Here is a 26,108-nt window from a genome sequence, read left to right as displayed (position 1 = left end):
GATATATTGCTTTCCCATAACTTGACGTTAAATTATAGTTTCTCACTCAAAGGACCGCATGGCTTGGAAGCCCCAAGCATTTGTCACTTTATTTGCTGCAAGGCATTTGTCACTCACAGCCTGTTGGCCCCCTCCTTTACAAGCTGCAGTGTATTCAAAAGAGTCAGATTGCACTGTGCATTGAAGATTTCTCTAGAACCTGCCAAGCAGGGCACAGTGATTGACATGGGTTTGTCTTGAATATTCTTCTTCACACCTCCCCACTTTAGAGGGCGCTAGGGGGTAGCACCAACCGGTGTTCCTCCACACGCCCGTCTGCAACTTCCCCTTGTCAGGATAAGCTGTCGGCATTGCCATGTTCACGGCCCTTTTTGTGGCGAATGGCGAAGTGGTACTGCTGGAGCACGAAGCTCCAGCGCAGCAACCTCCCATTCGTTCCGGACACGGTGTGTAACCAGCTGAGTGGATTGTGGTCTGTTTCCACAGTGAATTGACGTCTGTACAAGTATGGCTGCAGACACTGCAGAGCCCACACAATTGCCAGACATTCTTTCTCCATCGTGGAATAGGCCACCTCCCTCGGCAGGACCTTCCAGCTCAGGAACAAAATGGGGTGTTCATGGCCCGTAGTGTTGACCTGGCTGAGCACTGCACCGAGGCCAAAGTCACTAGCATCGGTCTGTACTAAAAACGGCCATGTGAAGTCGGCTACCTGTAGTACCGGGGAGCTAGAAAGGGCGGCCTTCAGTGCCTGGAAGGCCGTCTCGCAGTCGTTTGTCCAATTCACTGTAGAGGGCAGCTTCTTCTTGGTGAGGTCTGTCAGGCTGCTATATTGTGTTACGAACCTCCTATAGTACCCGGCGGTGCCCAGGAAGGAAATCACCTGTTTCTTGGTCCTGGGGGTAGGTCAGGATGCAATGGCATCCACCTTCCCGGGCTCTGGCTTCAGAGCTCTTCCTCGTACCCCGTATTCCAGGTAGTGGACCTCACTCATACCCAGCTGGCACTTTTCCGGTTTAATGGTCAACCCTGCCTATTCATCCGCCCAAGCACCTGTGCCAGATGCTCCAGGTGATCCTCCCAGGTGGGACTGAAGATGGCAATGTCATCCAGGTCAACGGCCGTGTACCCTTCGAGTCCCTTGAGCAGTGTGTTGACCATCCGCTGAAAAGTGGCAGGGGCATTCTTCATGCCAAATGGCATCACCGTTTACTCGTACAGTCCGAATGGGGTGATAAAGGCAGAGCATTCCCATGCCTTGGGGTCAGGGGATTCTGCCAATAAGCCCGGCTCAGATCCATGATGGTCAGGTACTTGGCCCCGGTCAACTGATCAAGCAGGTCATCGATGCCCGGCATTAGGTACGCATTGGTGACCGTGACAGCATTGAGCCCCCTGTAGTCCACGCAGAACCTGGTTGTCCGGTCCTTCTTTGGGACGAGGACCACAAGCGAGGCCCAAGCACTGCTGGAGGGTTGGATGATCCCCAACTTCAGCATTTCGTCAATCTCCTGGCGCATGTGCTGCTGTACTTCCAGGGAGACACAGTATGCTGAACGCCGGATTGGGGGGTGATCCCCAGAGTCCACGTGATGGACAGCTAACTCCATCCTTCCGGGATTGTTGCTGAATAAATCCCAGAAGGGCGTGCGGGGTTGCCCACAGCTGGCACCATTGATCCGACAACAGCTGGTGGGAAACCTACACTTCCTCGATGGTCCTACCTGCCCTAGCTTGGGCTAGCATGACCGGGAGGGTCTCTACCTCTTCATCCTCTGGCAGGTTGCACACGGGAAGGGCGCAGGTCTCCCGCTCATGACGTTCCTTCTTCATGTTTACGTGGAAAGCCTTCCGCCTTCCACGGGCGTGGTTCAGAGTGACCAGGTACGTCATGGAATTGAGCTGCTGGTGCACAAGGTATGGGCCTTCCCAGGCCACTTGAAGCTTGTCCTTGGGTACAGGGACCAGTACCCACACCTTTTGACCCACCTGGTAGGTCTTCTCACAAGCATTCTGATCTTACCATCGCTTCTGGTCGTCCTGGGCTCGCGTCATATTGTCGTGCACCAGCTGCGCCAAGGACTGCATTTTGTCAAGGAGGCGCACAACATATTGGATGATCGACACTCCAGGGGTGGCTAAGTCCCCTTCCCACACCTACTTCACCAGAGCCAGAGGGCCTCAAGCACGCCAGCTGTACACGAAATCAAAGGTGGAGAATGCCATTGAAGCCTGTGGAACCTCCCAGTAGGTAAATAGCAGGTGTGGGAGGTACCGCTCCCAGTCGCGCCCGTGGGAGTCGTCCAACATCTCAAGCATCTGCTTCAGGGTGCCATTGAACCATTCGCACAGGCCGTTGGTCTGTGGCTGGTGGGTGGTACGGGCTGGTCACCAAATGTTACACCTGTATTTGCTTACAGAGGGACTCCATCAGCTGTGACATGAACTGGGTCCCCCGGTCGGTGAGCATTTCCTGGGGAAAACCCACTCAGGAGAAAATCTCCAGGGAGGCGGTGGCCACCTTGTCAGCCTCAATGGATGACAAGGCTACCGCTTCCAGGTAGCAGGTGGCATAGTGTGCTACCGTTAGTATGAAGCGTTTCCTGGAGCTGCTGAGAGTGGCCATTGGGCCGATCAAATCCACAGCCACTCTTCTGAAAGGCTCTTCAATGATGGGCAGAGTTACCAGTGGGGCTTTAGGGTGCCGCTCTGCCTTCCACACCCTCTGACAGGTGTCACACAACAGGCAGTAGGCAGCCACCTCGGCCCCCATCCTTGGCCAGTAGAAATGCTGGGCTAAGCTGGCCTTTTTCTTATGGATTCCTAAATGTCTGGCCATCGGAATCTCGTGTGCCATCCGCAACAACTCTGCCCTGAATGGATAGGGTACCACTAACTGTCGGTCCCTGGGCCACATCTCCGGTGAACCTCGCTGGATCGTTACCCGGTACAGCTACCCTTTGACTCAGACCACCTGCTCGAGGTCTGAGTCCAAGGGAGGCTGTGCCGCCTGCTCCTTAAGAGCTTTCAGACTGTCATCAGTCTCTAACGCTGCCTGAAACCCCTGACTGGACGTGGCCAGAATAAACAAAACTGCCACATCTTCTGTCAGTTCCCCTGGACCTGTATCCTGGCCTCCATCCAACCCGGCAGCTACTTGGTTTTTAAGGGGAGAAGCTGTCTGACTCCTGAGGGGTCCCTGGGGCCCAGGTGCTACCACTGTGATTGACAGTGGCCACGGCCGCTGTGACCACGGGTAGCACCCACTTCTCCTCCGCTTCTCACCAAGCCTCCAGTCTAAACTGACTCCTCTGGCCCTCTGACATTCCGATTGTGGGGGAACCTTGCCATGCGGCCTTACCTGGGAGCCCTACCTCTCCTGGGACTGCCCCACCCTCCAGGGCATGCTCCTCCGCAGCAGCTGTTTGCCCTCTGTCTGCCCCTTCTGTGACAATCTCACAGGACAAACTGTTCCAGCCTGCCAGCTGGCCATATTCTAAGGCCTTATCACAGCCGACATGATTAATCTCCTCCCCCTCCGGGGGAGAGGGACATGGTACATCATCCACCCCCACATCCCCAATAGTAGGCATGTTCATAACATTAGGGGTGGACATGCATTGTCTGGAGAGTTAGGCCTCAGGGGTTCAGTGGCCACATAGTGGGACACTAGTCGCCCCAAGTTTCCCCCAAAGTAAAACACTCACGGGAAAGTTCAGAGTTACCCCAACCTCCCGCACTCCCCTCCCGGCACCCCAGTCCAAATGCACTTTGGCGACGGGCAGTGCCGACTCGATGCCTCCAATCTTGGAGATGGTGAGAGTTTTCCCAGGCTGACACCAGTTCCGGCCGCACAAGGGTTATCTCAGCGCCGGTGTCTCTCAGGCCCATGGCCCTGGCCTATGGTGACAGTCTGAAGGTTGTGAAGGGACCTCCTACCACCCCCACTCACACGAAACAGTCTATGGTTTCTGGGACGGGCCCTTCTGATGCTGGGGACACATGGCTTTGAAGTGGCCCAGCTGGCTGCAAAGGTGACACAGTCGGGGTTCCCCTACCAGCGGAGAGAGGAAAGCATGGGTAGGTGGCCCCTTGGGCCTGGGGGCAGGGTGAGCAGGCACCACGTTCATCTTACTCCCTCTCCAGCCGACCAGTTTCTTGGCCTCTGGACTCCTGTTGTTGGAGTACTCATCAGCAAGGGTCGCTGTTACAGAAGTCCCCTTTGGCTTCCGGTCGCGGAGGTACTGTTGGAGGTCCTCTGGGCAGTTCCACAGAAACTGCTCAGTCGCGATGAGCTCTTAAAGCTGCTGGATGGTGGTGGATCCAGTCCTGTGGTCCATTGATCCATGGCTCTCAGTAGGGCAGGATCCCGCTGCAGACTCCGGATCTGCAGGAGTCAGGTTGTACTGCCGGACCAGAGCCTGTTTGATGTCTTCATAGCTCAGGGTAGACTCACTGGGCAGGTACCCGAATATTTACAGGGCCTTACCACTAAGATGAGGGGCTAAGAACCAGACCAACTGGTCCTCAGGCAGATGGTACTGACGACAGGTTTTTTCAATTGCCAGCAAGAAAGTGTCCAAGTCCTCTCCTTTATCCAGCAGGGAGAAGTCCTCCACCTATAGCTTCAGGACTCAGATCTCAGGGGACTCGGGACCGCCTGGGACCGGCAGCCGGAGCTGGAGCCAAAGCATATTTTTCTGGTGTTCGCGCTTCCGCTAACCTTCTGCTGCGGCTGTTGCCTCATGACATGCTGCTGCTACCTCGAGACGTTCCACTGCAGCTGTGAGTGCCTCATAGGTGGCTTTGTCTCCAGCCATGAGACTGGTCAGGGCAGCTTGCACAAGGTCATCCATGCCTGCCTGCCTGGGGGGACGGTCAGGAGGTGGGCGGTCCCCGGTGACTCTCTCCTTGGGGTGCCTGAGCGGGATTCCCCTCCTTTTGGAGCCACATAGACTTCCACCTCCTCCCTACCATCTGGAGCATTGGACATCTCATTGATTTTTCTCCTGGTGCCACTGGCCATCCTTGCACGCTATGGTCACTGACACTGAACTGCAACCTGATGCACCCACACACCTTACAGTATTTGCACTCTGACTGTCTAGTGCTGAGCTGGTCTTAAGATTTCAGCAGCAACAGCTACTACTGGCAGTCTTTAGTATCTGTGAGTATGCGTTCCACATACACACATGCTATTATCTCGATCCCACACCACTTGCCACCAATGTGATGAAGCGGCAACAGGGAGACCCCGCAGAACCTCTCTGCTGCCACTACTTGTGATAGATCCACATCCCGCCACCCGCCTGATGTTACACTACGCCAGACGGAGCAGTACAGTTCTACACAGTCCCCCCCTGCCCACACGGTTACATAGAGGCACCAGGGAGTGAGCACAGGTGGGCCACTCAGACACTGACGTGGCACCACACTCACTCACACCCCCTGACAGGCTGAGAGGCTCTTTCACTGGCTTCAGTCAAGCAGAGCCTTGTCAGCCTGGTAGAGCTGCCACCAGTTTCTATTTGATATAACTGACTTATATCGGGCTAGAAACCAGCCCGGTAGCGTGTTCATTGGACTGAACCACAGATGTAAGGTTCGTGGATCGGGATAAAAGAACAACCCAAGATTAAATTATATATTTAATTGCTGTAAGGGCACACTAAACAATACGCTATATACATAAGGGTTATACATATACAGTGGTCAGAGTTACAAATACAATAGTATGGTACAACAAGTATAAGCAGAACTTAAGAGTCAATTACCAGTGTAGATGGAAAGGCCTGGCTTGTGGGGAAGGGCGGCCACATGGGAGGCTGTGGGCCCTGGCTTGATGGATGGACTTTTCCCACACATCTTGATGTCATGACCTTCCCAGGAAATAAGACTCTGGGCTTGGGACTGCTGGAACTATTAAACTCTCTGGATCCCACCCACTCCTGCTTCCAAACTGGACTCAACTCTCCTCACCCTGGTCTCTCTCAGCTTTAACTCTAAAAACTAAAACAGGCTACACCTCTTTACTGGACGATCCTAGAGAGCTGGTTCTGGTGTCATCGGATCTAGCTGGGCCCCGGCTTCGCGTGGAGACCAAACACAGTAGCCCTAGGGGCTTCTGAAAGGCTGTACTGCATATCTCCCTATCTTGCTAGCTGGACAGTGAAGATTCTAGATTCCTTTAGGTTTCCAAAAATCTGGTTGGTTTATCATTCGGATGTATCATTTTCCCATAACTTGACATTAAATTATAGTTTCTCATATAAAGGACCTCTTGGCTTGGAAGCCCCAGGGGGTCTCAGCAGCCCCATGGCTGCTGCCAGGTATTTGTCACTCACAGCCTGTCGGCCCCCTCCTTTGCAAGCTGCAGTGTATTCAAAAGAGTTGGATTACACTGTGCATTGAAGATCTCTCTAGAACCTGAAAAGCAGGGCACAGTGATTGGCATGGGATTGTTTTGAATATTCTTCACAGATGCAAAAGAAAAACAGAATTTAATATTTGGCACAGAAACCTTTGCTTGCAATTACAGAGATCAGACGTTTCCTGTAGGTTCTTGACCAAGTTTGAACACACTGCAGTAGGGATTTTAGCCCACTCCTCTATATAGATCTTCTCCACATCTTTCAGGTTTTGGGGCTGTCACTGAGCAACATTGAGTTTCCGCTCCCTCCAAAGATTTTCTATTGGGTTCAGGTCGGAGGCTGGCTAGCCAACTCCAGGACCTTGAAATGTCTCTTACAGAGCCACTCCTTAGTTGCCCTAGCTGTCTGTCTTGGGTCATTGTCATGCTGGAAGACCCAGTCACGACCCATCTTCAATGCTTTCAATACATTCATCACTGCTCTTTCTTTGGGTGTATAGCCAGGTGGGGTGTTGGTGGAGAAGTCTTACAGTGCTATGATCTGCACCCAAGCAAGACAAGGTAAGCATAATCATTATTTCACCATTGAAGAAGGAGATTATATAGTATTGCATATAATGATCTTTAAATTCCAATTGTTATATGTCTTTTTTTCTATAGGAAATTCTAAAACAGAAAACATCTCCCTAAAGTTACCTGTAAATATTCTTAAAGATTCTGAGAGAGCTTATGTCACTGTCGTGGGTAAGAAAAGATTTGCATTATTGCATTGTGTTATAGGTTCGCCTTAAAATAAGTTGGAGCATAAATTAAAGTTTAGTGGGTGTGCTATACTCACTTACAGTATATAGCACTATTAATTCCACAGCGCTTTACATGCATCATCAGCACTGTTCCCATTGGGGCTCACAATCTAAATTCCCTATCAGTATGTATTTGGAGGGTTGGAGGAAACTGAAGAACTCAGAGGAAACCTAGATTCTTTGCAGATGTTGCAGACTCTTTGCAGATGTTGTCCTTAGTGGGCAACCAAACAACAGAGACCGGGGCAGTGACAGTAAGTCAACATTTTTCCCGGGGAGGTTGAATAATATTCAGTCTGATTTTTTTATAACTAGTGAAGTTTATGCCCAAATGTTTTCTGTAAGGGGACAGCCCCTTTAACTGTTTCTTTTGTGAAAGATTATAGATTATGGCAGTTTTATATGCAGTTCTAAGTAAAATCAGAGGCAACATCAGATGGGCGGGACTGGAGACAAGCCAAGGGCATCATGTTGGGATGTGCTTTCAGAAGACCGGACAAGATGGAGTTCTGCAGAGATGAGCTGTGGATGAGAAAAGTCCTCAAGGGGTCTGGACAAGATGGAGACGAAAAGAAAGAGAACGACTAATCAGAGAAGACGTCTCAGCTCCTAGTGTCAAGTTCCCAATTACCAATCCAGCAGATTGCACTGTGTTCAAGAACGACCCGGCCCCAAACTTGGGGAAAGGAGATAGAAATCTCACGTTACACTACAGGAGCTTTTATCACCTCCCCTTTACAAAAGCTTCTGCTCTTCTGGGAAAAATTTGTGGATTGAGTCTGTAGGAATTTTTTGCCTCTTCATCCTGAAAAGTATTTGTGAGGTCAGACACTGATGTTGGGGAGAGGTCGGGCTCACAATCTCCAGTCTAGTTCATCCTAAAGGTGTTGGATGGGGCTGAGGTCCAGTTCTGTGCGGCTGGTCATGTTCTTCCACCAAACTCCCGCTTAATGTCTGTATGGACCTAGTGAGCTGGGCACAGTGATGGGGAACAGGAAAGACCTTCCCAAACTGTTCCCACAAAGTCGGAAGCTACAATTTTCACTTCCTGTTGACTGCAAGTCAAAAATATCTCCCGGATCCGCACATTCCTCAACCACGAATCTGCAAAAACACTAGTGCACGCCCTCATCATCTCCCGCCTCGACTACTGCAACCTCCTGCTCTGTGGCCTCCCTTCCAACACTCTCGCACCCCTACAATCTATCCTAAACTCTGCTGCCCGACTAATCCACCTGTCCCCTCGCTATTCCCCGGCCTCTCCTCTCTGTCAATCTCTTCACTGGCTCCCCATTGCCCAGAGACCCCAGTTCAGAACCCTAACCTCCCCGTACGTACCTGCACGTAACCTTCGATCCTCACAAGATCTCCTTCTCTTCTCCCCCCTTATCTCCTCTTCCCACAATCGCATACAAGATTTCTCTTGTGCATCCCCCCTACTCTGGAACTCTCTACCCCAACACATCAGACTCTCGCCTACCGTGGAAACTTTCAAAAGGAACCTGAAGACCCACCTCTTCCGACAAGTGTACAACCTGCAGTAACCCTCGCTCCACCATACAGCTGCACGACCATCTCTACCTTCACCTACTGTATTCTCACCCATCCCTTGTAGACTGTGAGCCCTCGCGGGCAGGGTCCTCTCTCCTCCTATACCAGTAGCCGTCATATTTTGTTCAAGATTACTGTAATTGTTTTTGTATGTGTACCCCTTTTTCACATGTAAAACGCCATGGAATAGATGGCGCTATAATAATAAATAATACTAATACTAACATACTGTTGTATTTAAACAACATGTATTAATCCATAAGTTCACATTTGCATTCTGAGTTCAGCTTTGATTCAACATATTTTAATTATTTTATTTAAATCTACATATTTAGTTAGCTATAAAATTGATAAAAAATGATCATTATCAACTTCTACAAATTTTTATTTTTCTAGCTTGTTTTATAGATATTTTTTACAATTTCACATTCATTAAAAATAACAACTTAACTTCTAAAAGCAGTCCTGATTGTTGTTATATACCTTTCTTTTAAAAGTTTGTCTTCTTTCAGCCCTAAAACTGAATTATAGATTTTCTAATTTACTTTTTTAATGATTCCATAATTCACATTTTCTGTTAATTTTTTATATATTTTGGTCACTGTTGATTCTTTTTTTATCTATAGGAGATATGATGGGTACAACTCTCGAGCACCTAGACCATCTTCTGACAATGCCTTCTGGCTGTGGTGAACAAAACATGGTCCGTTTTGCCCCAAATATTTTTGTACTGCAATATCTGGAGAAGACTAATCAGCTAAGAAGTGAAATTAAGAGTAAAGCTATCAACTTCATGAAGAATGGTGAGACATGAAGGATTTCATAGTTCATCATCTGTAGGTGACTTGTGTTCTTGTGTTACACAACTGAAGATAATTCTTCATTCTCCTCCAATTTCTGTTCTGTCTTTTAGATTTGAATTAAATGACATCACTTACTGGCAAAGATCTCATCAAAATAGTCAAAGACAATGTGTAGACGAGAAAAGGGTAGGGATGTTCAACCCATGAAGCCACAAGCAGTTACAGAAATGATTCCTAGTCTTGGGTATAGGTTGGGCAGTGGTTTACAACCTTTCTTACCTTGAGAGCCACATTAAGCTCAGAGAGGATCGCGAACCACATCCAGAATCCCCTCGAGTAATGACATACTGCTCCAAACTCCCCCACAGTAGTGATACCCAGAGGCCCCATTAGCAGTATAATGACAGCCTACAGTAAGTTTCCCCACAAAAAGCACCCTTGCATCCAAGGGTTCCCACTGTATCCCCTTTCGGTATTCCTGCATCTAGTATACCACCACACTATCATATCCAGCTTCAAACATCTCTATCTGGCAGTATAACCCTATTTCCAGCTTAGCACTTATTTAATTTATCTCTCCAACCCAATATGCACCTCCAGATCTGCTCTTCTGTGCTGGGCTATTCACAAAAGTCACCATCTGGAGACCTGCTTTTCATAGATGTGTGCTAGATCTAGTGTTAATGTACCAAGCTGGCAGACAGCCTCAAGCCCCACATAAAGGGCCAGTGAGCCACATGTGGCTCTCAATCCACAGGTTGGAGATCTGGGTTAGGAGATGTGTGCTTGTACTAAGGTTATATCAGTATTTTGTAGAATGCTAAATAGAGAATGTAGAAATGTCCTAGACTAGTGTTAAGCCTACTAGGGTAGGACAAGTTCACGTTGTGATCACAAATTTAAGAAAGAAAAATATTTTGTTTGCGATTTCCTGGAGTATGATTTTTGTTTTCCAGGGTACCAGAGGCAACTGTCGTATAAACGTGATGACGGATCTTTCAGTGCATATGGTAAAGTTGACCCCGAAGGAAATACGTGGTGAGTATTCTGGAATAGTTGGAAATTAGTAAAACTAAATGGATAACTGGCAAGTTTTAGAGGCCATAGAATCATTGAATGTTAGAGTTGGAAGAGATCTCCAGGGTCATCATGTCCAACCCCCTGCTCAATGCAGGATTCACAAAACCATCTCAGACAGATGTCTGTCCAGCCTCTGTTTGAAGACTTCCATTGAAGGAGAACTCACCACCTCTCGTGGCCGCTTGCTCCAGGTATATGACCTGTGAAATCTCAGTGGGTTAAAGCCTTTGTTAGGGGCATGCAACTTTTGTGTTATTTTGGTTTTATTTCTACATCGTATAGCACTAATTATAGATTGCTTTATGTATGCAGCTGCTATCTGCATGGAACTGTTATGATAACATTGTACTTGTATTACAGTGGTTGCACTATTGTATTGCCTTGTTGTTTATCTTTGTAGCAATATCATTTAGTCAGCATTTGGTATGGGTATATGGGAACAGTATGAGACTAGTGATGAGCGAACGTGCTCGCCACTGCTCGGTACACACTGTGCTCGACAAGCTCGACGCTCGGCGAGTATTTCCGCGTTGCTCGGGCGGGAACTCGGGTCCCCTCCATGCATGTTTGGCACTCTTTAGAGAGCCAATGAACATGTAGGCATTGCCTGAGATGCACTGTAATGCTGTAGCCATGTTGGTTGTGGGCATTACAGTGATTGGCTGGCCGCACATGGTGTATATAAGACCGGGCGCCGCCATGCTCGTCACAGTCTACCTGGAATCAGGCAGAGTAGGGAGAGGTGCTGCTGCATCAGGGAGAGATTTGCTTGTTTATAGTTAGTATAGGTATTCCACACCATATATATATATATATATATATATATATGTGTGTATATATATATATATATATATATATATATATGTATCCAACTGAACTAACAGTCCTTCTGAGGACTAATCCAGCTGCATATATTCAGTGGTGATAGCAGGAGTTAGGCAGGTAGGTAGGGAATGTGGCAGACTGCAGTGCCTGATACAGCACAAGAGGGTGTCGGTGGAATTTTCTTCCTTACCAATTAGAAATCATCCACACCTGAATTCGTAAGTTAATCAATTATTTATGGATCATGCTAGCAAGAAGATAAAATGAAAACCAACAAATCATTTGCTTAATCATAATGTCTACCTTCATTTCATTCCATGGCAGTTATATAGGTAAAAATAAAGGCGTGTCATAATAATGATTCTAGTACAGGAAAATATAATCAACAAAAGATGAAATGCAGCTGTTATGAGAAAGTCAAATAATCTGACTGTAACTTCTAATTATTGCATTTTAACGATTGAGTGAAGATATCAGCTAACTAGAAAGGAATTCAACAACAAACTCACAGATGATCACTTAGAGATAATAATTAGTTCATATAAGACTGAGTCTAATATACATTGCTCAAAAAAATAAAGGGAACACTCAGATAACACATCCTAGATCTGAATGAATGAAATATTCTCATTGAATACTTTGTTCTGTACAAAGTTGTATATGCTGACAACAAAATCACACAAAAATCATCAATGGAAATCAAATTTATTAACCAATGGAGGCCTGGATTTAGAGTCACCCCCAAAATTAAAGTGGGAAAACACACTACAGGCTGATCCAACTTTGATGTAATGTCCTTAAAACAAGTCAAAATGATGCTCAGTATTGTGTGTGGCCTCCACGTGCCTGTATGACCTCCATACAATGCCTGGGCATGCTCCTGATGAGGTTGCGGATGGTCTCCTATGGGATCTCCTCCCAGACCTGGACTAAAGCATCCGCCAACTGTGGTGCAACGTGACGTTGGTGGATGGAGCGAGACATGCAGTCCCATTTATTCTGCTCCATTTGCTTGTTCTCACTGTTGAATAAAGCCAGGTTAGTTCCATATTTCAGCGATAAAAATCTAGAAATTTTAACTGAACGTGGAAAATATTGGCCTCCTTTTCCATTCTGTTGCAGTGTGTCGGTTAAGCTATTCACACTAGGTGTCTGTGAAGAATAGTATTAGTAAATTACAGACCTGCTATTTAAAACCGTGGTTCTCTGTCTGACATATCAGCTATACGGCTGTTCCAAAATCAGACATTTCTTCAATTTCCATTCTGTTGCACTGTGTCGGTCAAGAAATTCACACTAGGTCTCCGTGTAGAATAATATTAGTAAATTACAGGAATGCTATTTAAAACCGTGGTTCTCTGTCAGACGTATCACATATACAGTGGGTACAGAAAATATTCAGACCCCTTTAAATTTTTCACTTTGTTTCATTGCAGCCATTTGGTAAATTCTAAAAAGTTCATTTTTTTCTCATTAAAGTACACTCTGCACCCCATCTTGACTGAAAAAAAACAGAAATGTAGACATTTTTGCAAATTTATTAAAAAAGAAAAACTGAAATATCACATGGTCATAAGTATTCAGACCCTTTGCTCAGACACTCATATTTAAGTCACATGCTGTCCATTTCCTTGTGATCCTTCTTGAGATGGTTCTACTCCTTCATTGGATTTCAGCTGTGTTTAATTAAACTGATAGGACTTGATTTGGAAAGGCACACACCTGTCCATATAAGACCTCACAGCTCACAGTGCATGTCAGACCAAATGAGAATCATAAGCTCAAAGGAACTGCCCAAGGAGCTCAGAGACAGAATTGTAGCAAGGCACAGATCTGGCCAAGGTTACAAAAGAATTTCTGCATTACTCAAGGTTCCTAAGAGCACAGTGGCCTCCATAATCCTTAAAGGGAAGAAGTTTGGAACCACCAGAAGTCATCCTAGAATCCCAAGATCACTGTGGCTGAGCTCCAGAGATGCAGTAGGGAGATGGTAGAAAGTTCCACAAAGTCAATTATCACTGCAGCCCTCCACCAGTTGGGCCTTTATAGCAGAGTGGCCCGACGGAAGCCTCTCCTCAGTGCAAAACATATGAAAGCCCGCATAGAGTTTGCTCAAAATCACATGAAGGACTCCCAGACTATGAGAAATAAGATTCTTTGGTCTGATGAGACAAAGATAGAACTTTTTGGTGATAATTCTAAGCGGTATGTGTGGAGAAAAACAGGCAGTGCTCATCACCTTCCCAATACAATCCCAAAAGTGAAACATGGTGGTGACAGCATCATGCTATGTGGGTGTTTTTCAGCTGCAGGGACAGGACGACAGTTTGCAATTGAAGGAAACACGAATGTGGCCAAGTACAGAGATATGTGTAAACATGAAAAAACCTCTAAAATAATATTTTTTTTCATTCTGATTCTTTTAAAAAAAACACCAAAAAACCCTTGTGATATGCGAGTAAGAAGATTCATGATTATATCTTGATTATATCAAGATCCGTCCAATATCCCTTAGGGACTATTTAACATTGAGTCAAAAAATAGAAATAGATAACCACACATGGGCCAGTAAAGTCTTAAACATGATAAACATTCATATAAAATATAGACTTAAAACTGCCCTATCTTAAAAAGTCTCAACTGATACTGCCTGTCATGGAGGTTGGCACCCTAGTATACGGGTCTGGCGCCCCCATTCAACGGCGGCTGTCCCTCACTTTCCCTGCTAGACCCTGATAATGTGAGTTATAAACAGGTAATGAGTGACTGCCTACTCTTATACATTTTTCATTCTGTGCTAATAGATAAATAAAGAGAATGCAGCATGATGGCAGACTTATCTCATATTCTGGAAATCACTCCAACGCGTTTCCCCTTCCTGAAGGTTCATTAGGAGGCCAAATGTACAGGACTCCAGAAAGTCATGAGTAAAGATGTAGCTCAATGGAGGATGTGGCAGGCTATGCTGGTATATGCCACGGCTGTATTTAAATATCGTGCTCAATCATAGCCCCATGAATCTCGTACACCTACTTCTGATACCGTCCTCCCCACCTTATGTTGTCTCCTGTCTGCAAATTGAGACTGCGCATGCCCAGTTCCCAGGACGCTAGAGGTTGCGTTGTCAACGAGCAGCACGCATCGCTTTCTATACCGGAAATGACGTTTGCATTCAACGATGACCCGCAAAAAGGGGATCAGCTGAGCTCACTCCTGCGTCCCACCGTCACTTCCGGGAACACCTCAATGCTTGCGTTCCAGGGTGAGGCGCAGGAGATAAAACAGATTACTGCGCACACATCACCCTAGGGTATCTGCGTTCAACATTGCAGCGATGGAAAAGACTTCCCCACCTGTATTCATTCCACGCTTAACAGTTATGATAAGAAGTAGCTCCTCATGATCCAATTATAGGAAAATAGTATCTTTATCAAGTATAATTATATATATACATACATACATATCAAGCCCACTACGGCCCAGGGAAGTTCTAGTCCCTGTGGAGATCATAAAAGTAAAAAGGAAGGGAGGGGATAGTAGATTTTTTAGATCCACTCAAGGAGATTAAAGTTGATATATGTAGATTTAATATATAGATAGTCTTCCCCCAATGGGGAACCTCCAACTTGGAGGTATAGAGAAGACATCCTCTCAGCAATATATCCTCATATGACAGGACATGGGTGGAGGTAGACCAAACAAGTACCAGGCCAGGCAATACATACGGGCATAGAGAGAAACGCGCGGTGGGGCTTCTACAGGAAGCATGTATAGGAAAGCTGCTCATTTAGCCCCTTAGGGGCCACATGTTTTTATCTGAAAATCCATTCAGTTTCTTTTCTGAGGATTATCTTATTCAGATCACCCCCTTGTTTTTGGTCTTATGCGTTCAATCATATTAAATGATATTTCTTTAATTCGTCCGCCATGTAGCTCATTGATATGACGTGCAATGGGGGTGTCACGCTTGTTCCTAATGTCTCCTAAATGCTCACCCACCCGCACTCGTATCTCCCTAGTAGTTTTACCCACATAGTCCTTTGGGCAAGTACATGTCGCTTTATACACAACCCCCGACGACCTGCAGTTGCCTCCTCCACCCACGTCTCTGTATTTATTGGACCTGAGAGGAAGCTTGCCATCCTCTAGAATAAGTTTAAACATACCAAAACTCTATTGAGATAGAGGTAACTAGAATATGTGTAAACATGAAGAAACCTCTAAAATAATATTTTTTTTTTTATTCTGATTCTTTTTAAAAAACACCAAAAAACCCTTGTGATATGCGAGTAAGAAGATTCATGTGAACATACAAAAAACAAACTAAAATGGAAAAAAGTTGAAGAAATATTCTTTCCAGGGTAATGACTTGTATATAAGGCCAAATAAATAAAAAAAATAAAGTTATGGACTGTGGAAGACATTTATGGGACCAGAATGAACACTCATCTGTAGCTGGTGATGATACCACCTAGCAGCAGCACCTGTTCCTATTGTAAATGCATCTAACAGTGTTATCGATAGGGAATAGAATAGATTTTACTTTTTTTGGGCAGCAGCAGCACGCAGTATAAGGCAATAATACCTGTCTGGATCAGTGTAATACGCTATCCATACTGCGATATCTCACCCGTAAAAGAATTTCAGATAAGACAGTTAATATTCTGGAATATAGAATCTATTTGAATAGTCCTTCCCATTATTAAGGAGTGTGTCTCCTATACTGTTATTGCATATGCAACAATTTCAAGGGCTGCCAAAAATTAGGACGCACTCCAATACACATTTGAAGAAACATAAAAAAATAAATAAATAAATAGATAAAAACACAGTAGGATCTTTCTTTAGTATCAAAAACCAGACCCAATATAACCTCAATGTAATCACACTGTTCAGCTCCTGCATCTCCTCCTCCAGTTCGGCCTACATCTCTGAAATGACCACATCAGTCACAAGTTGAAAGCACTGCAGCACTGCCTTGGCCAAGCGGCAACAGGCTGTGCTGAAGATAACATGCTTAATGCTTATGTGACAAACAGCCCACCGCAGCAGAGTTGTTGAAAGCTGTAACACAGCAGCCTGAGCTGTGTCTCTCACCGCTGAACATACAGCCAGGCATGGTCGTATGTGACAATGGGCAGAACCTGGTTGACGGAGAAATGACAGCCAGAGTAGATACAGTTTCCCTCTATACCAGTACTTTCACTGAGCTAAAGAATATGGCTGTAGTGAAATACAACTCCCACCGAGAAGCAGTGTCAGACTGAAAAACATTGGGCCCACCAGAGGATTTGATTCTGAGGGCCCACCTTTCTCCCCCGCTCAAGAGCCCCATACCAGCTGCCAAGTTTGCGCTATCATGAACTCTCCTGATAGAGAAGCCAGGGCCCACCCGAGGATTCTCTGGTGGGACCGTCCAACTCTGCTGAAAAGCAGCCCTGGCTAAGAAAAGTGTGTGGGAAGGTTCCTGGACACTATGGCTGCTTTTTTACTGAGGGGGGAAACTCCTTCACGTCGAGAACATACAAAATCCTTGCAGATGTTGTCCTTGCTGGTATTTGAAACCATGATCCCAGCACTGCAAGGCTTCAGTGCTAACCACTGAGCCACTGTGCTGCCGTTCACCCTCTGATATCTAACAGGCTGAAGAAACTTGCACCTACTGACACTTTCTATCTTCAGCTCTTTTGTGAGAAACTAATGTACTTGGGCAGCCTCTTAGTCTACCAAATAAAATTCCTGAGAAGGAAATTGGGGATGGCTTCGCTACTGGTACTGGGGCCAGTGCTAATACCATGGCGCCGTACCATAGTTCACTGAAAATATTCCAGGCTGGCAGGAGGCAAGCAGATTCCCACCAGTACCACTAGTAATGTTTTGGGACCCGTGCTAGTGGAAGGCGGGGATGACACCGGGAGAAATAGTGGCGGCTTCGGACCAAGTATGGAGACCTGGCCGCTGCCGCCATGAGGTTGTGAAAATCTTCCGCCTCCACAAGCCTAAAATGCAACATTTCAAGTGCAAGCAGCTGTCCAGAAATGTAGCAGTTTATTATTGCGGCTAGTGGTTGGGTGGCTGGCTGCATACTTGCGCTTCCATTCCAAGTAAAAGAAAACTAAGCAGATGGTGGCCTCTATCATCATCATGACCACACCTCAGCACTAGTGTTGAGCCACCCCCGTAGTGTTCGAGTTCGGTTTGGTTCGTCGAACACCCGTGTGTTCGCCGAACTGTTCGTCGAACTGTTCGTCGAACACCTTCGAACACCGTTAAAACCAATGGCAGGCAAACAAAAACACATAGAAACACATAGAAAACACCTTCAAAGGTGTCCAAAAGCTGACAAACTGCTCAGAAGACATAACTAACACATGGAAAAGTGACAAGTACATATAGTCATGCGAAAATAAAAGAGGTGGAGGAGTAAAAGGAGGGGGAGACACAGATATAGGCATGTCATGCCCTTCTAAAATCCAAAAAGTGAGAAGCCGACACGGCCAGTCCGTTCCTGCCCGTGCCACCTCCGTGTCGCCGGGTTTGTGCCAGAGCCGCGGTGGACCCTGACGGCCAGCCCCCCTGTCCTAATACTGGTGCCTGTCCGCTGGTGGGTCAAGCCCCCCGCGGTGGGGTGGGAGTAACATCTGCAGAAGAAAGACCATCTTCCAGCCAAACTAACATGTCGACTTCTTTTCGTGGACAATGTGATACGATCCCTTTGTTACGGACACGCCCATCGCTACAAATTCCAGATGAGGCACAAAAACAGCAGGTGCTTCAGCGGATATCAAGTGCTCCTTCAAGTGGGCTCTCCTCCACCTCAACTACAACATCACAAATACTCCAGTCCTCAGAGGTGTCACCCCAATCGCACTTGCTTCCTCACAGCTCCCAAGTCTCCAGCTGCCCGTCTGAGTATGGGGTAACACAGATGGTTGAGTCTGCACAGCTGTTTACTCATACTATAGCCTGGGAAACGGAGGTCTGCTCCAGGGCTTCTGTTAATCCAGACGAGGAAATGATCTGCACTGATGCCCAGAATCTTTATAAGTCCAGGACCAGATGAAGAAGGTTCTGAGCATAATGTAGACCCTCGTTCCCAAACTGTAACTCCTGTTGGTGGAGACAATGATGAAGACGATGATGAGACTCAAATACCTGATTGGAGCGACAACTTGACTTTTCGGTCAGGGCAGGAAGAGGTTGGCTTTGAGGACGACGGGTGTGATAACACACAGGGTGATGATGACAAGGTTGGAGATCCCACTTACTGTCAACCCACAGTCAGCCAGTCGATGAGGTCACCCGGGCCTTTGCCTGGCCTTTGGGATGTCGCGGTGGTCGGCTCCCTGGCCCGTACCCTGGGGTCACTCTTTAAAAGGGTGGATAATTGTTAATTTTATAAGAGTTTGTGACACCACCTGTGGTATCTGGTGAGAAGCACCAGCGCTGCAGCAGTCCACTGAGGCCCGTGATAAGGCAGCTCGATGGTATAGCTCCCCACAGGTGGAGCTAGGTCTCAGGGCAGCGTATGCAGGGGGAATGCAGGACAGGCGAGACCCAGCTGGGTCAGAGCAAGAACGGAAACGGACACGGTAGTCACTTCAGTACCTTTTACTGGAGGAAATTCAGGCACATCCTGGAGCACTGTAGGGTGAAGGGTGCATATCAGGATCCTCCCCAATGAGCGGGTGTAGGGCCTCCTGTTTCTTGCCTCTGCGCAGTAAGTTTCTGACCTGCCTGGAGCTAGGCCTAACTTTGTCTCTGTCCTGCGCTGGCTGACCTTGTGGTAGGGCCTTCTCTTGAAGTTCACGCTCCCAGTATGCGGGGCCTAAGCGTCTCCTGGCTCTGTTACGTATCAGCACCTTAGCGATCCTGGGACTTGTAGTTCTCCAGGGATTCCGGTTATGCCTTACTGGGTCATAGAGATCCCGGTAAGCTCGGATCCGGTGTCCGGTAAATGCTTCCGGGTGAGCTGGTTAAGCTCCTCTGCCCCTTATGTACTAACTCGCCACTCGCCTTCGGCCTGCTCGGGCCCTTAATAGGCTATACACACTAACGGCAGCTTGCCGCGCTTCACCGATCTTATGACGCCGGCACACCTTAAGCTCTATCTGGGCTCCCTGAATCTAGCTAGCAGGAGCCTCGTGCTCCACTGCTGAACTATTAACTGAGTTCTCTAGACTAGACTGAGCTCCACTGCAGACTGACCTCTCTTAGGCTTCTCTACTGCAGGAACTCTTCAGAGAAACTGAACTGCCTAGCTCCACCTTCCCTATTTATATCCCTAACGGGCTCCCTCTGCTGGTCTGAGGTGGAAGGTGGAGATGTGTGAATGTTTATGGGGGCCTCTTGTGGAGGATTCCATCAATACACTCTTCTAGGATCTGTGATACCAAGCGCAGCGGGGCGTCACAGATGCTATTGACGACGAGGTTAGGTTGCGCCTTCCTGGACAGAGACGGAGTACTGGAAGCACGTCAACAACTGCATCCTCAACCACAACTCCGCCTCTGACCACAAGTCGTAGTGGCTCTTCAGGTCGCATGGGCTCTAAGCCTTGCATAGCCTGGGCATTTATTCAGATCGATAAGGATGACCCAACTCGTGTTATCTGTAATATTTGTCACCAAAAGCTAAGTAGAGGCCAAAAAATCCATAGTTTGAGTACTTCATGCATGTACCGTCACATGGATATGAAGCATAAGTTGCAGTGGGAAGCTCACTGTGCTACAATGCGGCCTAGCAGGCTGGGCCAACCACCGTCTGCCCCATCTTGTGCATCCGCGGCCTCTTCATCCTCTGTGACTGGGGGGACAGCAGTCACACATGTTTTTGGACGCAGACCTGCCACCTCTTTACCTGCAACAGCCAGTGTGATTGGCAGGTCGTCAGTTCATTGGGAAGTGGAAACACCTGCTGGTGTTGAGAGCTCTCTGACATCGAGAGCACCACCTTTGGATCAAGTCAACCTAACATGTCCGCCTGCATCTTCCTCACAGACCGGCAGTTTGCCAGGGACACCCTACTCAACCCCGTCAAAGCACAACAGCCAGCCCTCAGTCCCTCAGATGTGGACAAGTAAAAGAACATTTCCTCCTAGCCATGAGAAAGCTAAGAGGTTGAATTTCACCATCTGCAAGCTGTTGGCTACAGAAATGCTGCCTTTCCGCCTGGAGGACACAGAGGATTTTTGAGACCTTATGTCCGTCACAGTGCCCCAGTACCAGATGCCCAGTCGGCACTACTTCTCAAAGAAAGGTGTGCCTGCGCTCCACCAGCATGTCGCACACAACATCACCGCTTCTTTGAGAAACTCTGTGTGTGACAGGGTGCATTTCACCACAGACACTTGGACGAGTAGGCATGGACAGGGGCGTTACATGTCGCTGACAGGGCACTGGGTAACTATGGTGACAGCAGGACAAGGGGCTGCTGTCCAAGTCTTGCCGTCCCCGCGAGTTGTACGTCAATCCTCTTTATCTAGAAGTTCCTCCACTGCTTCTGCCTCCTCAACCTCCTCTCGGTCCTCCACCTGCACCCAAAGCCTGTCTGGTAATGCCACCTGCTTTCTAACTGCGCACCTCCTTACTATGCTGGCAGCAGGGCTCAACGGCATCAGTGTTTACTTTGAAATGTCTGGGAAATGTGAGTCACACAGCTGAGGACTTGTGGTCAGCTCTGGAGACCCAGTTTCATGAATGGTTGTCTCCACTGGACCTGCAACCAGGGAAGGCCGTGTGCGACAATGCTGCAAACCTGGGTGCAGCCCTTCGCCGGGGCAATGTTACACACGTGCCTTGTATGGCTCACGTGTTGAACCTGGTTGTCCATAAATTTTTAGCCCACTATCCCGGACTAGATGGCCTTCTGCAGAGGGCACGGTCGCTGTGTGCTCACTTCCGCCGTTCGCATCCCGCAGCTCAACGACTTACATCTCTACAGAAGTCATTGGGCCTGCCAGTTCACCGGCTGAAATGCGATGTGCCGACACGGTGGAATTCAACTCTGCACATGTTGCAGCGACTGTGGCAGCACCAACAAGCCCTGGTGCAATAGTTTCTGACGTATAGCCTGGGCCAACGAGATCCAGAGGTGGGGCAAATCACACAGCAGGAGTGGTCTCAGATCAGGGACCTATGAAGTTGAAGCGCCCCCTGGGCCGTGGGGTACCCGGAGCCGGGCCGGTAGACGCTGGGGGTTGTAGTCACTGTGGCGGTGACCCGGTCCGTGACCCAGGGCGGTCAATCCAACGGTAATTTGTATATATGGATTTTATAATGTCCGACTATGCCACCTGTGGAGTGCGGCCAAAGGGGCCGCCACTGCGGAACAGTCCTCTGAAGCTGGTGGTTTTGCTGCAATGGTATTATTACTCACCACAGGAAGAGTGTAGCTTCAGGGCAGTGTGGGTGGATGATGGTGGTTGTAGTGCAGGGAGTCAGTAATGAACACAGAGTCCGTGTGATGCAGTCCCAAGATCTTTACTCACAGTTGTTGCAGTCCAGATTACAGGTACCAGAGCTATCTCACCCGTCGTGCTGTGCGTACTCAGTGAGGGGCTCAGTCCACCCCCAGATAGCTCCGGAGTACTTAGCAGGACCCCCTTCTGTGTGTCCTTTCTCTGGCCTTCTCCCTGCACCTCACACCCAGTGACACTTCTATCCGGTATCCTCGGGCCTTGGCGGGCGACTTGTGTTCCGTCCCCTGGGTCCTATGTGGCTACCTTCTTAGTGAGACTGGTGTGGACTTTTGCCTGCAGTACATGAAATGCTGCAGCCTCCGGTTTCTAGTTGAGCCTTGCTGTTTCTTATCTAGTTGAGGGACCGGTTCCCCTTATCTGGCCTGACCCCTCTACCTCCTGGTAGCAGCGGGAGTACAGGTGGCCTTCTGCACGGCCCGTAGCCCTAGGGTCCCTTCGGTTCCTGGAGCCTTCCTGCTCCCACTCCTCTCTTCTCTCCTTCAGTCCTGGGCCTCCCAGGCTAGGCGCGCCTCCGGAGCAGAGCTCATGCCGAACCTCTGCTCCTGTCACTTTTCCTCCTCTGACTGGCTTGCTCTTTCTAAGATGGCTTCCTATTTATACTCTCCCTGTCATGTGCTCCCCTAAGCTGCTCCCCTAAGCACCCACTACATAGGATCCTCCCACCAGCTAGGGACCTGGGACTGTGCTCTCCCTTAGGAGCAATCTCGCCCTAACCCCACTGCGGGTATGTGTTGGATGCAGGTGTTAGGGTCCCGAGCCATACGCCTTCCTTACCTGAGGGTGAGATACCACACCTCTGGGTGAGATGCAGTAACTCTGTGGTGACTGCACCCTCAGGGGCGCCACACACCTTTCTGCACGAAAATGGCGACGAAGATGTTTAGTGCTGACGACGATGCCATTATCAACATAACTATTCCGGTGATTTACATGCTGGAGCACACATTAAACAGAATTCAGAGTCAGGTGGTCGGACAAGAGGAGGTGGAGGAAGTAGAGGAGGAGTCGTATGCGGAAGGGATAACATCTCCAAGGTCCAGACGGTTGGCAGCACCAAGGAGGCAGGCATGGGAGGGTGGGGGAGAGGGATTAAACAGGGCGCATGGTAGCAGCCAAACTGTTGAGGAAGGTGCAGGAGCCGAGGAAGAAGTGGAGGATGAACTGGCGATGGGCATGGAAGACTCATCAGATGAGGGAGACCTTGATCACATTTCTGTTGTGCGAGGTTGGGGGGAGAGGGCAGAGGAAAGAAGCATGATTCTTACCTCGCTACCAACACAACAAGGACTTGGTCCTCCTGGATGCGCAAGACACATGAGTGCCTTCTTGCTGCACTACCTGCAACATGACCCTAAGATTGCAGAATTCGAAGTAATCTCGACTACTGGGTTGCCACACTCTTAGAACCCCGGTACAAAAGTAAATTTGCCGAAATAATTCCTGCCATAAAAAGGGATTGACGCATGCAGGAGTATCTGCAGACACTGTTGCAGAATCTTACATGTGCTTTTCCACAAAACACCAGTGGTGCACGAAGTGAATCTCACAGTTCTAACTTGCCAACCGCGGGACTGTTGAGTCTTCATCACTCAAACCGTAACAGTAACACAGTATCTGCTGGTAACAGCAATTTTGTGAAATCGTTTCACCACTTTTTTAGACCATCCTTTGCAAGGCCACAGGAGACAAGAAGTCTGACACATAGTCAATGCCTAGAGAGGATGGTGCAGGAGTATCTCCAAGTGAACATCGAAGCCATGACTGTGTCACTGGACCCTTGCTCATTTTGGTATTCCAATCTGGAAAAATGGCCGGAGCTCGCCACTCACGCCTTGGAGATCTTGTCATGCCCTGCAGCCAGTGTTCTCTCTGAACGTGTGTTCAGCGCTGCTGATGGTGTGCTGACAGATAAGCGCACGCGGCTGTCCACTGAGAATGTAGACAGACTCACGTTCATAAAGATGAACAAATCATGGATTCGCAAGGACTTTTCTAATCCTGTGTTATCCTTGGGAGGCTAAAAGCTTGAGGATTTGGTAATATCACCTCACCAACCGTTTTAAGCAACTGTGGGGCAATTGATGCCACTTAACCCTAGAACGCATGACCATAAAAATCTACACTTTCATATACCTGGGGCCTTTTAGGCCCGTGTGCAAATAACATTGAATAACTCAAACTCAAATGACAAACAACTATATACATGAAGAATACCTAGAGTTTCAAAATTCTAATTAAAGTAATCTTGCAGAAAATAGAAAACAATTAACATGGCGGGACTGCGAGGCCCCAGGTATGCGTTCTAGGGTTAAGTGGTGTCTGTGCCACAATTTTGGGAAAAAATGGAAACTCTTTTTGGAGTCCCCTTGCTGTGTCTTACGTGACGTTGGCATCGTCAATTCCAGGTGGGTTGGGTCGCTCCCCCCCCCCCTTTTAACTGTAAGAAACTACATACACTATGGCTTGGGGTAACACAGATGATTGAGTCTGAAGAGCTGTTTACTCAGAGGTCTGCTCCAAATCTTCAGTGTCTGCTAGTCAGCGTAGAATTTTTAACTGCATCTAGCCTAGGCAATACTTTGGGCGTAGTAGCCCAGCTGCGAAGCAAGCTGCACCGCCTGTGTATCTAATAAGAATTTTTAAATGCATCTAGCCTAGGCAGACTGTGGGGACCCCCAACCAAACCCAGACGCTCAGCCCCCCTACCGCCCCCCTTTCCTTGACAATACAATAATGTAACTCTTACAACTGGATGGGTGAGGATTGGTCACAGCTTTATTAACTCTTTATACTCATTCCATTAGAAAGACAATTTATTTCTAAAATAATTCAGCTTGTTGCAGCATGCCCTGGGTCTCCACTCCGGCAACTTGGCCAACAAGTGTAACTCTCCAACATGTCCTTTCTATTTCCAGGCCACGGAGGATCCTGCGTACTCGTATGCAGGACTCTGACCCCCACCCATCACTCTTAACGCTTGTTCCACTCCGTCCTGGTGTCCTGACAGGAATATGTCCAGTCCAATATCCATTAAGTGAACACCGTCGGGCCGTATGAGGCCTGCTTTATCTCCCTCCAGTTGTCGGTGTCGTACCACTACACCGCCTCTGTCTCTTCTAAATTTTGCCATCCGAATATTTATTACCCGCCTTGTCCGTTCGATGGCCGTGATGTCTCGTGCACCTTGCCATACCGCTATCGGCACAATCTCTGACCATACTATAGCTAGTTTTGTGAAAAATTCTCTGAAGCGCTCAGTGTCTAGTTTCATTATTGCCATTAGTTATGCGCTCTTGTGATGACCTAGGTTGTTTCCCCCGGCCTGTATAACTAAGATGACCAGACATCTTGCCTCTCTCCCTACCTTGATTACCTCCATTAGTACCTGTGGCCATAGCAGGCCTCTAATACCTCTCCAGTTGAAATATGTGTTATGAAACTCTAATTTCCTCCCGCCTGGGCGGACTTTCGCCCTTTAATCTGCCCAATATATATACGAGTGGCCTATCACCCACACTGTTGGCTTAGCGTCACCTGTAAAAGAAACAAACCACGTTAGGATAACAAGTCCGGTCTTATGTATCTTGCCAAACACGTGGATCACCATCTCTCTATCCTCTGAACTTCCGTTTCTGACAGTCCTGCTCTTGCTGCTTCTGTGGCCGCGCCTATGCGGAATGAGTGTGTCCCGTAATCTTTGGGGTGGTTCCCTGCCGATGTTATGCATTTATTAAATATAGCTTGGAACTGGTATCTTGATAATGGCGTCCCATCAATGTGTGATAGGAACAAATTACTTTGTGATCTGATGGTTAGATATGGTTTTACTATTGCTACCCGACTCAGTGTACCGTTTGTGGGTTGTAGAAGTACCCAAGTGCCCCTGCCCGCTGGAACCATTTTCGATTTGTGTATGCGTAGACGTATTGCATTATTGCCTATGACTACGTCCTGGTGTAATAAGCCTCCACTGGTGCTAATTTTGGATTGAGGGACTAATTCGCTTATGCATAGCGCCCCGAAGAAGGCGATCACAAATGCAGTAGACAGTAGTGTTGCTTCAAATTGTGAGTGTCATGTTAATGGTGTTAGGGATATGATGTGAGAAATCAGTTTTAGTGACACGGGACGGGACGTCTACACTCCTGACTTGGCTGACCCCTTTTCCACCCTTTTATGGATTGTCTGATGATGAA

At 47.8% G+C, this 26,108-nt stretch overlaps 1 protein-coding gene across 4 annotated transcripts in view; it reads left to right on the top strand.

Moving 5' to 3' along the window:
- Positions 1–26,108, top strand: part of LOC141273393 (alpha-2-macroglobulin-like protein 1) — a 185,954-nt gene that overhangs the window by 105,660 nt on the left and 54,186 nt on the right. For 3 of the 4 annotated variants that reach the window (XM_073685157.1, XM_073685156.1, XM_073685155.1), the window contains exons 22-24: positions 6,871–7,114; positions 9,351–9,527; positions 10,484–10,565. In XM_073685157.1, coding sequence (XP_073541258.1) covers positions 6,871–7,114; positions 9,351–9,527; positions 10,484–10,565 — 503 coding nt within the window. The remainder of the gene's footprint in view (positions 1–6,870; positions 7,115–9,350; positions 9,528–10,483; positions 10,566–26,108) is intronic. The other variant, XM_073685158.1, reaches the window with a different exon arrangement.

The sequence above is a fragment of the Phyllobates terribilis genome, unplaced genomic scaffold, assembly GCF_046119375.1.
Source record: "Phyllobates terribilis strain yellow unplaced genomic scaffold, ASM4611937v1 Scaffold_5__5_contigs__length_657084704, whole genome shotgun sequence".
NCBI lineage: Eukaryota > Metazoa > Chordata > Amphibia > Anura > Dendrobatidae > Phyllobates > Phyllobates terribilis.
The sequence above is the reverse complement of the archived record's forward strand: the minus strand, read 5'-3'. Positions and strand labels throughout refer to the sequence as shown.